The sequence below is a fragment of the Anser anser genome, assembly GCF_964211835.1.
Source record: "Anser anser genome assembly, chromosome: Z".
Lineage (NCBI taxonomy): Eukaryota > Metazoa > Chordata > Aves > Anseriformes > Anatidae > Anser > Anser anser.
In genome coordinates this window covers 8,589,997-8,605,109 of record NC_139723.1, presented here as the reverse complement: position 1 = coordinate 8,605,109, position 15,113 = coordinate 8,589,997, and the positions used below count along the sequence as shown (strand labels likewise).

At 38.3% G+C, this 15,113-nt stretch overlaps 1 protein-coding gene across 8 annotated transcripts in view; it reads right to left on the bottom strand.

Moving 5' to 3' along the window:
- Nucleotides 1-189: 189 nt before the first annotated feature.
- The window catches only part of SSBP2 (single stranded DNA binding protein 2), a 194,320-nt gene continuing 179,396 nt past the window's right edge, over nucleotides 190-15,113 (bottom strand). For all 8 annotated transcript variants that reach the window (XM_083817198.1, XM_083817196.1, XM_083817194.1 and 5 more), the window contains one exon: nucleotides 190-14,010. In XM_083817198.1, coding sequence (XP_083673324.1) covers nucleotides 13,981-14,010 — 30 coding nt within the window. In that variant the 3' untranslated portion in view covers nucleotides 190-13,980. The remainder of the gene's footprint in view (nucleotides 14,011-15,113) is intronic.

Sequence of the window (15,113 nt, the reverse complement as noted above, 5' to 3'; positions counted from 1 at the left end):
ATTGACCAGAATATGTAGCTATGCATCTTTATAGACTATATGTTTCTATTTTCTTGCAATGAATATATCACTCCCTGAAGTTATAAATGTTTTGGAGAGTCATATGTTTCTTTCATAACCCTAGTTATTCCTGCAGAAAAGTTGTGTTTTTTTTTTTTTTGACACAGCTTTTGAAAATACAACTACTTCTTGTAAAATGAAACTTTATTCTAAAATGTATCCAAAATTGCAAGACACAAGCACCATTAAACAGATAAATAGACATATATTTATGTACAGAGAGCATCAAAACACAAAACAATTGTTAATATAATTCTTATACCATTTTAATGAGTATCCATCAATAAAACTTTACAATTTAAAGAAGACTTTTCAGTTGCAAAACAGTTGTAAAATCATATGTATAAATTATGTTTACTACAATTCCAATAACAGAGGCAAAGTAAAATACAAAAATAATAATCAATACTGCAAATTCAAATACAAAACCCAAAGTAATGCTGCACAGGTACATACGTACACTGGATGAATTCATGCAGCTAGGCAGTGCAACAAATTAACTGCTTAGTTTAACTTATCACAAAATGGAACAACCATGTCGGCAAACAGAAGAAAATATATTTTTGTAATAAATCATAGTGCATTTTGAAGTTAGACTTTATAAAATGATTGTTGAGTGATATACTTCTAAAATCCCCCATGTGATCTGAGATTCCCCAGCTCCTCTCCTGCAAAATAAAATACAAATGACAAAAGCTAAAAAACCCACTGTAGTACAGAGTCTGATGTACTGGTACCATCTTGAATTTTTATTCTTGGTATCAGACTTGTTTGCAAGTGTCCATGTCCATAAGGACATACATTACTCCTTGCTATGAAAAGTAAATCTTATATGTTCAAATGTTATCCCCATAAATTGAATCTCACATGATGCGTAGACTGTGCTGGTTTAGAGAGGCACAGCTGAGCCTTGAGAAAATAACTCTTAAATCCCTACGAATTACAGAGAGAGAGTAAAACGGAGGATAGAGAGACCTCTTTATTCCTGAAGCTCCCATCCCTAATTGCTTTGATTACACAAACACAGAATAACATAAAAGGCTTTTATGGCTTGGATGAAATTTTCTGCTAATTTGCTGGGCAAGCGCAAAGCCCATGTTTCTCCACAGAGCTTGCCTTTCACAGTGTAGAAGGCTACGGACTGTTTTGGTTGGTGAAAGGAAGCCTCAGGTAACTGTATGGAAAAATACTTCTGCGGTGAGAATGCTTTAGAGATAAGGAAACAAAATCAGAACAGAACCTCGTGAAAACTGTGATTTCTTGTGTAGCTGTGATACTAAAACATGGCTGTTCACCTTTCAGTTCTGCATTGGTTGGTACATCATGATCAAACGTAGTTAAAAGTGAGGCTCATACCTCATCAAATGTTACTGGTTAGGTGTCGAAGTTAGATGAGATACAATTACACAGTCTGACGCTTTTTCCTAAAATCTTAAGTGATAAGCACGCTCAGTGTTTTCACTAGGAAGTCACTGCTAATGCTACATTTCTTTGCTGAGAAGACATTAATGTACAGCAGCCTGTAAACTACCGAAGAGTTGCTCCCTGCATCCTTTGTGCATCCACAACTCCCTTTCAAGCCAATGATAACTTTCGAGTTAATGGGAGTTTCAAGCAAACAAGGGATGCAGAAAAACACCTGTATTGGATAAACAAGGTAGCAATTTATACAGCAGCATTTCTAAATTTTCAACATGCAAGCACATGTAGAGAGAAGCTAAGAGACGGCATGCATTGCAGTGATATGTCATTGTGCTTATGTCTGGTGGAGAACACTATGGCGTTTTCACCTGGGAAAACATAAACATTAGACCCAGAAGACTCAAATAGCCAGTATTAATGAAGCCATCAGCTACTATGTAGTAAAGAATACCCCAAAGGTTTGTCCGCTCATAGCTTATAGATACTGAAGCTGAAGAGAATTACAAAGGCACAATACAAGCCTATATTTCTTGTAAATTATATATATTCATATATTTTTGCTCAAACCACCTCAAGATACTGAATGATAAAATATAACTGAAAATATAAACGTTACTTGAAAGTTAAGCACTAAAAATAAATGCTTGCTGGAGAAGATAGCTCATTACTTGCTACATTTCTACACTTTCTGGGTGCTAAGCTTGTCCACATCTCCTCCATGGCTGACAAAACCCATCAAGATGTTCAAGAATATGGCAATCCACGAGAAAACTGGAAGATTATCAGGCGACAGACAGAATGGTATGCATCTGAAAAGTTGTCCGTAAGTGGCTACCACAGTAACCTTTCCCGCTGCCACTGCTTTACTCTTGGTCCAGAATTCACTGAAGACCCAGAAGCAGTTAACAGGAAATTCATATCCATTTTCATGCAGGGATGAGGCTAGGGTAATTCTTGAAAATAATATTTTGGTTTAGTTCAGCACTTAAAATATTGAACAGCAGAGCAGGGATTGTACTAGCATATCATAAAAAGCATTTCTCAATTTTTCTACTCATAGCTACACAAGATGCATATCATTTTCAACACTGAATGACTCACAACTCAGAAAATATAGCAAACATACTAATACCGCTGCTGTTAGACTCATTAAAATATAAAAAATAAATTACACCTACTTTTGTGTGATGAATTTATACGGCAGCTTTGGAGGGAGCCACTCTTTGGAGGCCCAGCGGAGAGAATGTGGACACTTTATGAAGGTGAAAAGGTGCAAGTTCAACATTTGTATTTTTAAACCTCAGCTCTTCCTCAGCTTGCAACAAGAATTGGTACAATTGTTATGATTTGGTATGCATGGTTAATGAAGAAAGATACTGAGTTGTGTGAGAATAAAGTAGGTGTATGGTACAAGCCTGAGGTGGAACCTAGATGGGCTTTGCTAACCCAGACAGTAATGCTGTCTTCAAAGACCTTGCCTATCTGAAACTGGGTACTTTCCTCATCTCCAAACCAGCATGTGAAATTATATACATTTACAGAAAGCTTACAAAAAATCCCCATAAACTGCCATTACTACCTGAATTTTCACAATCCTAAATTAGGAGCTTCTAGATTCATTCCTGAAAGCTCTTAGGAAAGGAACCTAGTCATTCCTAGAAAGTATATACATTAATATCTTAGTTACAACCTCACAGCTGAATTTAAAAGCAGCATATGCTATTGCTGGTGTTGATTCATCTATGCAATGGTTTCTTCATATGTTGCTTTAAATGAATGAATCAGTGCAGACAAAGAATGAGAGAGCCCATTTAACAAATAAAGGCGAGAATCTCTAGGCAGGGGTAAAACTTCCAGAAATGTTCAAACAACTTAATTCAAGTTACACCTGTTTATATTAAAAAAAGAAAAAAAAGAAGTACAGAAGGAGAGAATACCAAACTGTAGGGCAAAAATCTCATGTTTGAGACTGAAGGATTTAGAAACTCATCTGGAAGCCACATGGATTCAGATTCTCAGGAGCTTGTTATTCCTGCTCATTGGAGCCTTGTCCAAGGATGGGAAGCTAAGTATAAAAACCCTGAAATCATTCCACCTAATGGTATGCTCTTAAAAGCATGCAGGATATATCAATGGAGAAGGTGATGGATGCCATCATATAGTCTTCTGAAGGCATTTCTGCTTCTGCCCCTCCTGTAACTTTGAGAGAAAACCCAGTTTGCTGAGGCTGATAATTTTTAGGCAGCTGGTCAGGATAGGATGAGTCAGGCCACAGTGTGGAACAGAAACAAGTATGGTATAGAGGTATAAATTTACCCTTACCAAACAGTCTGCAATAGCATTGTCTGAGGCTCCAAACCAGATAATACTTTGTGGTCAGAGACCCATACAATCCATTTCTTTGCAGCTCCCCAGTCTTGCCAGGAACTTTTTAAAGATAAAACAAAGAAGCTTGATTTTATCACCTCGTTTCCGTGTTTGGTCCTTAGACATGGAGGCTTCTCCAGACACCAGAGATTCTGGGTGCTAGACTGGCTGTCAGCGGCACCTCCTGGGGGGAGGCTTTCTGCATACACAAGGGCACACAGAGTTTTATCTTGGTACAACAGAACTAATCCCACCAAACCTCTCAGCAGCTTAACAGCTGTGGAAAACAGCTGGACATTTCAAAAAGGATTTTTTAAAGAAGGGAGGCCTTCGGGTGCAGGTCTGTTTTCTGACACAAAAAGGCTTCAGGTTAAGATGTATGTGTGGTACAACTGCTCCTAAGGGCTGCAACTGGAATTGTTATGATCCCTCAAAGCAAGACCCTATACCCTTTGGAAAGGGACCATTGTCAGGCAGCTTTTTGGACCTCTCATCAGCACAGCCTGCTGCCCTTCTGAAACGATCCAAGATGCTGCTTTTAAAAGTCATGAGAAGGGTCTAAAGAAGTTTGTGGCTGGGGTGATTACTTGCCCTAACATAACACACACATCTGCATATTTATAATACTGTGGGAATTTTGTGTTGCCATGCTTTTGAACTGTTCTGGTATGGCATGGATTACCTCTTTGCACTGTCAATAATGGAGATGAAGCACTCACTAAGGAGGAATACAGATATGCTGAAATATACAGAATTTGTGAGACCCCAAATATTATCAGTATTAATGCTTTAGCTCAGAGGCAGCATCCTGTTTCATATGTATTTTCTACATCAGTATTTAGATTGGCAAATTTAATTCCTGTTTATTTGGAAAATTTCTGAGGTTCCCTTTACTTCTAAAGACTGGAGTTTGAATATTAGTTTCACTTATGATATGGAAAGTCCATCTCTGTCTAAAACACACCTGCCTAGTTGTTTGTACATGACCAGAAAATACTTCTCTTTAATTGGGATTATGTCCTGTTCTCTGTTTATTGACCTTAAACATTTATTTTTGGCATTAGAAATATTCAGACTTTATATACAGATTGGCTTGGAGGTGTTAGCAACACTTATTTCAAGTACTGAGTTTTACGTGAATGGGTTAAGGTGCAAAGTCGCTAACAAAGACTGCCTTTATTCAAAAGGTTAGACTAGTTATTTAAACTATCAATAAAAACAAATAAGACACAGAGTTTAAAATGATCCAAAAATCCCCTTCAACTTTCTCAGATTGTGTTGCCAGTTTTTCATTCTTTTTCCCATCATCTCAAAGCCTTTCCGTCTAGACAGGATTTGAATTTCTGATGTCAGGAACCAGCAAAGAACACATACATATTTTCAGGTCTTTGATGTGCATCATAAAATACCAATAGAAAACGATTCAGAGTTGGGTTATTTTTCTTTCTCAGTAAGCAGACAAAGAATTAAATTCTCCTTAAAACACTGCCTCACATAAAGCCTGTGGCATCTGGGGACAAGGACACGGTGCAGAGAGTGTATTCCTTATCGCTGCACGTGCCATGGCTGGGTTTCTGTCCTGGCACCAAAGCAGAAGCTTTAAAAAGAGACACTGGAGGAAAAGCTAGGCTGTCCCTGCCTGCTGGGTCTGACTTCCCCGTCTGCAGCTTGCAAGCACAGCCCGCGGCCTGCCCGGCCTCACGAGACGTGCCCAGCTGCAGCCGCCTGTGGCCTGTTCGCGCCTGACAGGCTACGGACTGGGCCCAGTTCTCTCATGGCGCATTAGATTTAATAATCCTGCTAACAGCTTGTGTATATGCTGTTTGAATTATGTTCTGAAACCACTAAGCGTGCTTAACAGAGCTTTAACTGGATGTGAACAGCAAGTTTTGATGACAGAACAGGTGCTGTTTGTTGTGGTATACAATACACACGGCAGCACAACCCGCCACCTCTTGTTTCAGAAGACGAATTTACAGTATTAAGCAATGGTGACAAGGTTTCCTACACAGAACATACAGTGACATGGGTCACTGAGGTTATAATGTCAGCAGTCGCCCACAGAGATATACGTGTGTAATGTGAATAAAGTTGACAGCAGTTTACCAATGCTTTAAGTAATTCACATAAACATGTTAACACATCAGCTATCCAATTTTCCTCCTCTCTTCACCAGAAATAAGTGTTTTGCAATTGCATGTAATGCAACCCATAAATAACTGTTCTGTTTTTATGGTTTTAGGCAAACATGCACAAAATAGATGCAGTCCAACATTTCTGCAAGGGGATACTTGCCACAAAAAATGCCCTCACAATGTATCTTTAAGCATACAGGGCATGTTGGTATACACTTCTCAAACAACCACTGCAAGACTAAAAGGGTTTCTTGTATGGATTCTTTTTGTCCTTAAAAAAAAAGATATTTAAAGTTACTTGACTCTCAACTAGCAGAAAGCTCCAGCTTACACTGTGCTGATGCCTCCCTTCCATCTCTGGTATTTCAGGGCGCATTTAGGAATTTGTATTCTCTTCCTTAACTCTTAATGTGAATGTAAATGAAAACAAAACTGGAAGTTAATTAGCAAAATGAGAATAGATCTGGGAACAGCTTATACCTGCTTCTGAATATCTTGTTTCCAGACGGCAATGCAGCAAACACCTCTCATCTTTTCTGCTAAGCTGTTGGACGTTCTCTGTTTGGATGGCCTTTGCCACCCACTGGTGGGCACTGTGCCCACCCATAACATGGGTCCCTTGCCTGCAGCCTGTTCAGACCAAGCATCCACCCTGTGGGGCAGCCATGAGAGCAACCACGGCGTCCTTGCCACCCGTTTTGTTGCTGTTTGGTGCTGGCAAGCTTATTGCCAGTTAACACACTTTTCAAATCCTCCTAGTAAATTATAGCCTTAGTAATCTCCTACTTCAATTACATAGGCTCTATTTGGATTTTATTTTCCTCTACTCTGCATGGCAAACATCAACTTCTGTTTCAAGCTATTTTATGTCATTGCTGGAAATCATCTTGTCTAATGCATAATAAGCCTGTGAGATGCTAACTTTCCTAATGTCTAGTGCTAAGAGCTCTCAGGATCTTGCGCAGCCACAATGTCTATAATGAAATAAATGCTCTGTAGTAGGACTCTTGTTACAGATGCGAGCAACTTCCTGTATGTTTATTGGGCAAATTGTTCTTGTTTTTGTGCAAACATCTGGCATGGTACATTTAATGGAAAAATCCAAATGAGAGGGGAGAAAACATGAAGATTAAACAACAGAAATAAAGCCTGCAAATATCCCACTCATCCAGCAGATGATTTAGCTCCTCGTGGCTTGGAGCAGGGTTCTGTGGTAACAGTTCTTTGCATCAAAAGGGACTACCGATGGTCTTGCTCTACAGGGACAAACGTGGGTTTGGCCATGTAGTAATTTCCTCCTACTCCGATGAGCTGTGCATACCTCTGTAACAAACTTGACTTCCAAATCCTATTGTCTGGTTCCTAGCATGCCCAGGCTACTGAGGAAATGTGCCATCTAGCAAACAAAACCAGTTCTGCACTGATTCCTTCCAAAAACTGGTGCTAAGCTTCCATAATTCTCTCTTAGGAAAACCAAGACTCTTGTTCCAGCACTAAAATCCTAAGGGAGCCCCCAGGCCTAACTGCCAGACAATCTGCAGCAAGTTGCATACAAACACCACGTGCCGTCCAGACCCTGCACAAGCATGCTTGTCTGCTTGCTCGGTTGCTCTTCTGCAAAATGCCAACCCTGAGCATCCCGACCGGTCAACGGGCCCACCAGGCCAACCCACGGGATGCTGAGCATGGAAGGTATGAGCAGGGCAACTATTTGGGAATCAGGCTGTTACTAAACTGTACATACCAAATGTTAGGCAATCCACTTTTGGGGACATGGAAGGAGCTTTCAACACAAAGGCCAGCTGTATTATTCATAGCAGCTAGGTGGTAAATCTTGTTTTTATCTGATTTCCCCAAAATCATGCCTTTCAGCTATTACTTATGATGAATTCAAATGGATTAAAAAAAAAAAAAAGAAGGGGCAATTTGTTTTCTCAATTTATTTTGCACATAGATATTAAATAGTAGCTAGAAAGTGACCATTTCAAATTATAACTGAAAAACATTTTTTTTATTAAATGTGAAATCATGTACCCAAGAAAACCCTTTTTATTTTTATGGCAAGTTTTCCCATTACATAAGAGGTTTTCTTACATATTTTAAGCTTAGATGAAGAACAGTGACCAAACAGAAGTTTGGACTAAAATTGCAAAGCTGTTAGCTACATATTAAGGGAAATTATGGCTGCACAACTGAAAACAAAATGAAAGGACAAGTTCACAAAAATATTTAATATTTAGTAGTGAACAATGCTGTAATAAAATAAGAAACAGAAGAAAGCCAAATCTGTTCCACATATCAGTACTATCAGTACATAAACATGTTCCTGCACTGGTGAAATCCGTAAAATAAGATAAAACGTTTGCTCAGAGAAGACTTAACTTGAGCTTCTAGACTGTCCACACTCAAGCATGGTTTTAGTGTATTAGCAGTCCCACTCTTCTGAAGGATATTACTCGTATTGTAAAATCTGCTTAAAATTAAGCATGTGTAGGGTTTATTTCAAACAAATGTGAATGTGTTTGCAGGATCAGAATTTTAACTGCTGAGTAGATAGTCTGTTTATCTTCTGTAAATTGTTACTGTAATTTGTTTTCAGAATGACAGCTCTGGCAGACAACTTCTATGCAGGCACTCATATCACTAATTTAGATACGGACTTTTTCCTCTGTGCTTTGTCTTGAAACAACATTTTGGTAATTTCAGCAGATCCTTTTTATTTTTCTCTATAGTTTATAGATCTGCAAAATAATGTCACATCTCAGACAAATTGTACATTTCACACCGACTAGGGTGAAATCCTACAAGAAAAATGACATTGTGTGAGTGGTTTCATCAAAGTTTCAGTAGAACAACTGGCATGAACAGCAGTTTGTAGCACAGAGCCAATAATGTCTGGAAAGTAAAGGAAGCTGCACAAACTAAAATTTAAATTTAACACATTTATATTTGAGCGTACTGAATTTTTATTGTTGTTGCGTATCATTACATCCTGTATTAGATCTTTAGTGTTATCAGTTTGAATAGAAATGAGCTGTCACTGTTGAAAGAGGTTTGGGGTTTTTTATTTAACATATATGCTTTGCCAGGGTTCCCATCCTGAGGGTCCAACCAAACCCAAGCACATTTGGGACAGAAGCTGTGTTATATCATCACTAAAAGTGAATTAAAGAAAAATAAATTTACCTGTCCTTTTACTGTCCTTTTAAATATACATATATATGTATCTTTAAACCCTATTTTACATTGTCCAAATGCAAATGTATACAGTCAAATCCTGAATAATTCAGCCCATATTTAGCAACAACAAAAACAAAGGATCAGAGCTGACTAGAACAGGAGATAACACTCAAAAATATTTAACTGATCTGAGAAGTAGAAATCAGTGCAACATTTATCAGCTGAAAATTCATTTTAACTAGGAAAGTAAAACGTTCAACACTGAATATTGTAACAGCTGGTCCCTCATTAAATTACCCATCTAATTCCAAATCCTCTTTATATGTAGTATTTCATTTGCTAACCACAGAACAGGGGAAAATTCAAATGATTTTTGGCCAGTTCATGAAGCAGCCCTTATGCAGTGATTCTGAATTGCTCTCCATAAAGAAGCAAGGCTCTATTCACTTCTTCCTAAGTTGAATTATTTAAAATAAATGATTAGCCTACATCTCTCTCCTTGTATTTTAAAAGGAGAGCGAAGGCCAGATGTTTCCAGAGGACTGGTGGTGGGACACGGGACATTTAACCTCATGCTTGTGAATTCAGGAGTGGAGCAGGCTGTTAAGTCTGGAGGTTGGTATTCTCCCTGACAAGGTGACATGCAGGTCTGGCTTCTGGGGACTCCCATGGGGACTTGGCTGTCACTTGTTGATGCCAGTCACCCCAAGGCAAGCTGGGGCATATTTGGGCAACCTACAGCGCATCAAAGACGTGGCTCACTGTTGTTGCCATGTCTTTTCCATGCACCACCTCACCAAGCATTGAGTATAGCTGCACTTCTTCCTCGTGCTCAGACAAATAAGAAAATAATGCAATCCATACATTCAAATACCAGGTATTTCTTTAATGCATGCCAGGCCACGTGCTTTAGCAGTGATTCATACAGCTTCTTGCTTGTCCTAAACCCTATTCTTGTCTGCACAAGACTTAGACATGGAGGCAAAAACTGTGTATGAATGCACCTTTCTCATGGGTGAGAGATACCAGCTAAAACACCAGCTTCACTGTGAAATGCACAAGTGAATCCCAGCTTCATCTGCCAAGGCCAGAATTTTTGCCAGAGTTCTGATGGTAAGAGAGACCCATTATTCCCCTATTTCTGCAATTCTAAGATTTCATCACTTGTTTTTAAAAAAGCCTTACTTTAACTTTGCCTGAAAGACACGTGCAAAATCATGATCTATTTATTTTTATATGAAAGTGAGAAATCTCTATTAAAAAATGGTGTAGGAAAACTAGCTGGTACCACTTACAGTAATATTCCTCCCAGAGCTGGACAGGTTCTGCCATTATCAATAATGCTGTTGCATAATGACAGATATAAACAGCAGTTATATTACACATTGACATCTAGTGCATTAGAAACATAAGTGGAAATATAAAGTCAGTGCTTGGAAATAATCTTTCTTTCCGTATTAATACTCCTGTATATGATGAAAATCCTGCAAGGATTTATAAGCAAAAGAAAGAAAACAAATGAACAAGCAAAAGGCTCAATGAAAATTTAAAAAAGAATGGGATATTTGTAATTTATAAGTTGAGCATTTAGAATGTACAATTGTTTTCTAATGGTTCAGTTGCAGAACCTATGTATGGTTATAATTACCTGATCTTATCAATTTGCATGTAAATAACTTTCCCCATGTATGCAAGCGCAGGAACGCAAGTGTTCCCTACAAAAAGCAAGATGATTAGGTTTCCTTGTATCTGATTAAAATTCTAAAAATAAGATGTGCAGTGAATATTAAATCAGATCTCCCAAATCTGAAATTTTGCAAGCTTGCACATCTGTTATCCCATCAATCTGTGGGGCTCTGTAGGTATGAAAAGTGCTGGACATACCTTGTAACTTGCAATATCAGGGCATGGAGTTATAGGCTACAAGAAGCAGGGACCAATCCTGTTCCTTCTGACACCAGCAATGTATGTGCTGATATTAATGCTGCAGGATCAATGCAACAAGGTTTAATTTAATATAAATGTTTGGGAAAGAAATGAAAAGGGTAAACAATGATATGCTGGCAAAAAGAAAAATTGCATAGAATTCAAAAGAACTGCATAAGAAAAAATATGTGCCTGAAAGGATATATATCTTTTATATAAGATTAGGATAAATTGGGATAACATATGTTGATAATAATATTCAATGTGCTGGCAGTTCCCTTTAAAGGGTACTGCTTTATGCATAGGTTTAATTTAATGGTCAGACTTATTCTCAACAGATGCCCATACACTAAACCATTGAAGCTAATGCCAAATTTAGGAAAAATAAATAAATAAATAAATAGAATGTCTGACTAAGCCCTAATTCTTTTTAATTTTGTCACATCAAGAAGCTCCAGTCTTGCAATGTCAGTGATGCTGCCCAGGTCAGCTCTCAGTGGCCACTGGACACACCGCTCGCCTGCAGAAGCCCCAGGGGCTCCCCTCGAGGCACCCAGCAGGGCCCAGATGTACCCAGCAGGTCACGAGCTCACTCGAGGGCACACTTACCTTGTGCACGACTGGCTTTGACACTGGATGTCCAGACATATCCATCTACCTTAGTCCAGGAGCAGTGACATCGTGTGACTGAAACTGGGCAGAAAAGAGTCCTAGAATACTCCTTAGAGGCTACCAACAAGGACAATACAGATGTCAAATGAAGGCTGCAAAGATGCCTGGACTTTGCTCTATTTATGGGACATGCTGGGCTGCACGGAGCACATAACCACGGAAATCAGTGATATTAGTGACAACCATGAAGGATCTCAGGAAACTAGATCTCATTTTATGTTTTTATAATTCAAATTAATGTTAGGAGCTCCTGGCATCTTTTGAGACAGCAGCAAAATGTTTTCCAAAGATAAGCAAATGAATTCAGTCTCCGTAATCACTGGGAATAAAGTCTACAAAACCATATAATGACTCTCTAGCTCATGATATTATTACTAAATAGTAATGCTACCAAATTTTTGATATTTTAACATAATTTTACGCCTCCAAGAGTTTCACCTTTGAACAGCACTAACAAGAGAGTAAAAAGTGTTAAATGATTTTATTTTCATATATATATAAATTACATATATAAAAATAAAAATGAGTTCAGAGATTCTGGCACTACTTATGCATCCAGTTATGTGCATCTACCATCACAATGAGCTCTCTACATACACTTGTTCAGCACAAATTCATGAAAAATATCCCCTTAAAAGTCTGCATGGACATACTCTGTTCAGAACTGCTCTTCCTATATAAGTGGTTCTTCTATAGGCAAAGTCCAAGGTGGGGACTTTGCTTTTGTCTATGGCATCATTGTAGAGCAGCCCTTGTTTCTGATCAGCATTTTGACCAGTACACAACTGAAAGCTTTCATTCTCGTGGGGGAACTGGAAGTCACTAGGAACTAAATTTACTGTAATCTTGGTTTTAGAGCTTTGTCTGGAGACATGGGACCATTTCCAGAAGCTCTTCCTTAAAGACCATTTGCCTTTTCTCCATTCTGTCCCCAGCTTTCATGTCTAATACGCTGATCTTATAAAATGGCCTAGACCTTTTTGCCTCTTCTGTTCATGGTGAAAGATAAGACCCTCACAAGGCATAGTAGTCATAAAAAAGTTTACTCCCTCATTTTGGTGCACAAAAATGACTGCTTACTGAAAGGTTTGGGGAGGTAAATTCGTGTACCAGTGTGATCTGATGTTCTGAATAGGCTTGGGAGATACTGTTTGTCATCAGGACCACGGATTGTTAGGATTTAGTTGAGAATTACTGAAAAGGGGAAACGTAAACGTAAACATAAATTGTTATAACAGGTTTTGGTAATAAGGACTCTACTGTATTTCCTCTAGCTACCACCCCTACGGAAGATCATGCTAAATAGAAAATTCATTTCCAAGGGCAGAAGAAGCCCTGACACTTTATTGCTAGATTCTATAGCAATTGGAGCTCGCATACAGTAACCTTATAGTACTCTATATAAACTGAGAAGCTTGTATCAAATTCAGGCTTCCATTTAAAATAGATATTGCAGATATTAGGCTTCAATTAAAGAAGAAATATAACCTTCAGTGCTTCTTTTTTTTAAAGGCAAAGTATAAAAAAAAATCACCAAACTAGGTGAAAATTATTAAACTTCTCCAAAAAAATTAAGATGAGCTTTCTTCTATTTCTTGAGACAGTACAGTTTATGATTCACAGGGTAACTGGTATCAAACACAAGTTAATGAAAGCTCTTATAAGCAGTTTTATTCCTATCCATAATGGCAGACATTTACAAAATCAGAAGAATTTATCATTTGAGTTCACTTTAAAAATAACTTATAAAGCAGTGATATATGCAACATAAAACAATTCAGGAGGGGAGAGGGAAAGCAAAGTTTAAAAATTAGAATGTAAACGTGAAAAAAAAAAGATGGAATAGAAGTCTCTACTTCTCATTTCTACTTAAGATGACATGTGATAATGTTTTAAAATGTCCTGCAGGTCTATATATGTATGTGTGTATTTCTGTGTCACACACACATACATACATTAACCCACACATGTACATACACAGATAATTGCAGTTCCATCTTGGGCAGATCTGTTATGCCACTCTTTATGGTTATCTCAATCATGATTGGGACCCACTTTCTTGACAAAACAGGGGAGATGGTAGAAAAAAAAATGTGGGTCTGATTGTGTTTGAGATCCTTTTGTTAAACTGTACACTGGGACGAATAATTTTCTTCTGCAGTAACTCTCTGAAGAGGGCCAACTCACTGTGGTCTTCATGACGAGACTTGTTAACGGATCACACACTCATTGTCATGCTAGGGGAGTACTGAAAAAAGAGGAATCCACATTTTAACAATCTTTTTTTTTTCTTTTTCTTTTTCTTTTTCTTTTTTTTTTTTTCCCCAGATAACTAAAACCACTACTGGACCAGAGCAATGAGTTCAAATGCCAACCTTCTCTTTGAATTTTCTCCTAAATTTGTACTATAGCCTGTGCTAAGGCTGTAGTCCAATTTGTGGTATCACAAATTCTGTTAACCTTCTCTCATTACATAAAAATACAGCTCTTGCTGATCAAGTCAACTCACCCAAAGACTGTTTCAGTGTTACATGGGTGGTGTGATGAGCCAGTATTTCACTGATATTTTCCAGACCTTCTCCTGATCAATGTTGGCTACTGGGGGGATTTACCTACGCAGATAGCTAGCCTCAAGTAGACCAGCTGCATTTGTGGTGAGCTGAATTAGATGAATGTTTTGGAGAGTTTTTCATTGCTGGGTGGGAAGAAGGGAGTGCAGATGCGTCTGACTGGAATTCAGCTATTCTTTTGGTATCTATTATTCAGTATTATCGATTTCAGGAGGGAAGCTGAACCAGTGATCATTCTCCTTCAAGAGAACCAAAAACTCAGTCACCACTTCACCTTATTATTGCGAAACAAATTGAACTGCAGCCTTTACAAAGCTATAGTTGCCCTCAAGTTAGCAGTACTTCATTACAAATAATCAGCGGGACAGCATGAGGGCTACAAGAAGTGCACATGCTGAATTTTTGTTTAAAGTGAAAACTTGCAGAAACACTTAATTGGCCAAAAATCTTCTAAGTTGATGAAAATGTTCAAATGCAAGAAGTATTAGTGTAATGAAAACTGATACAAGAAATTGAGAGATTAATTTGCCTTCACAAGAACAGCCACATAATAAAAAAACTGCCCAAGCTAGAGCTTTGAGCTGGCCATTTCCAAGTGTCCAAGAATACTCAAAAAAACATTTTGTGTGGGTCTTCTCTGTCATGAAAACTGGATAGAATGGACTGCTTGGGTACAACCTATTTTCTCCCATGTCATGTCTCTGATGTTTTTTTCTGCTTTAGTGCTTACTCCCACCCTGTGCTGAGCACTCTCATGGTAGGCCAGCAAAGATAGTGAGAA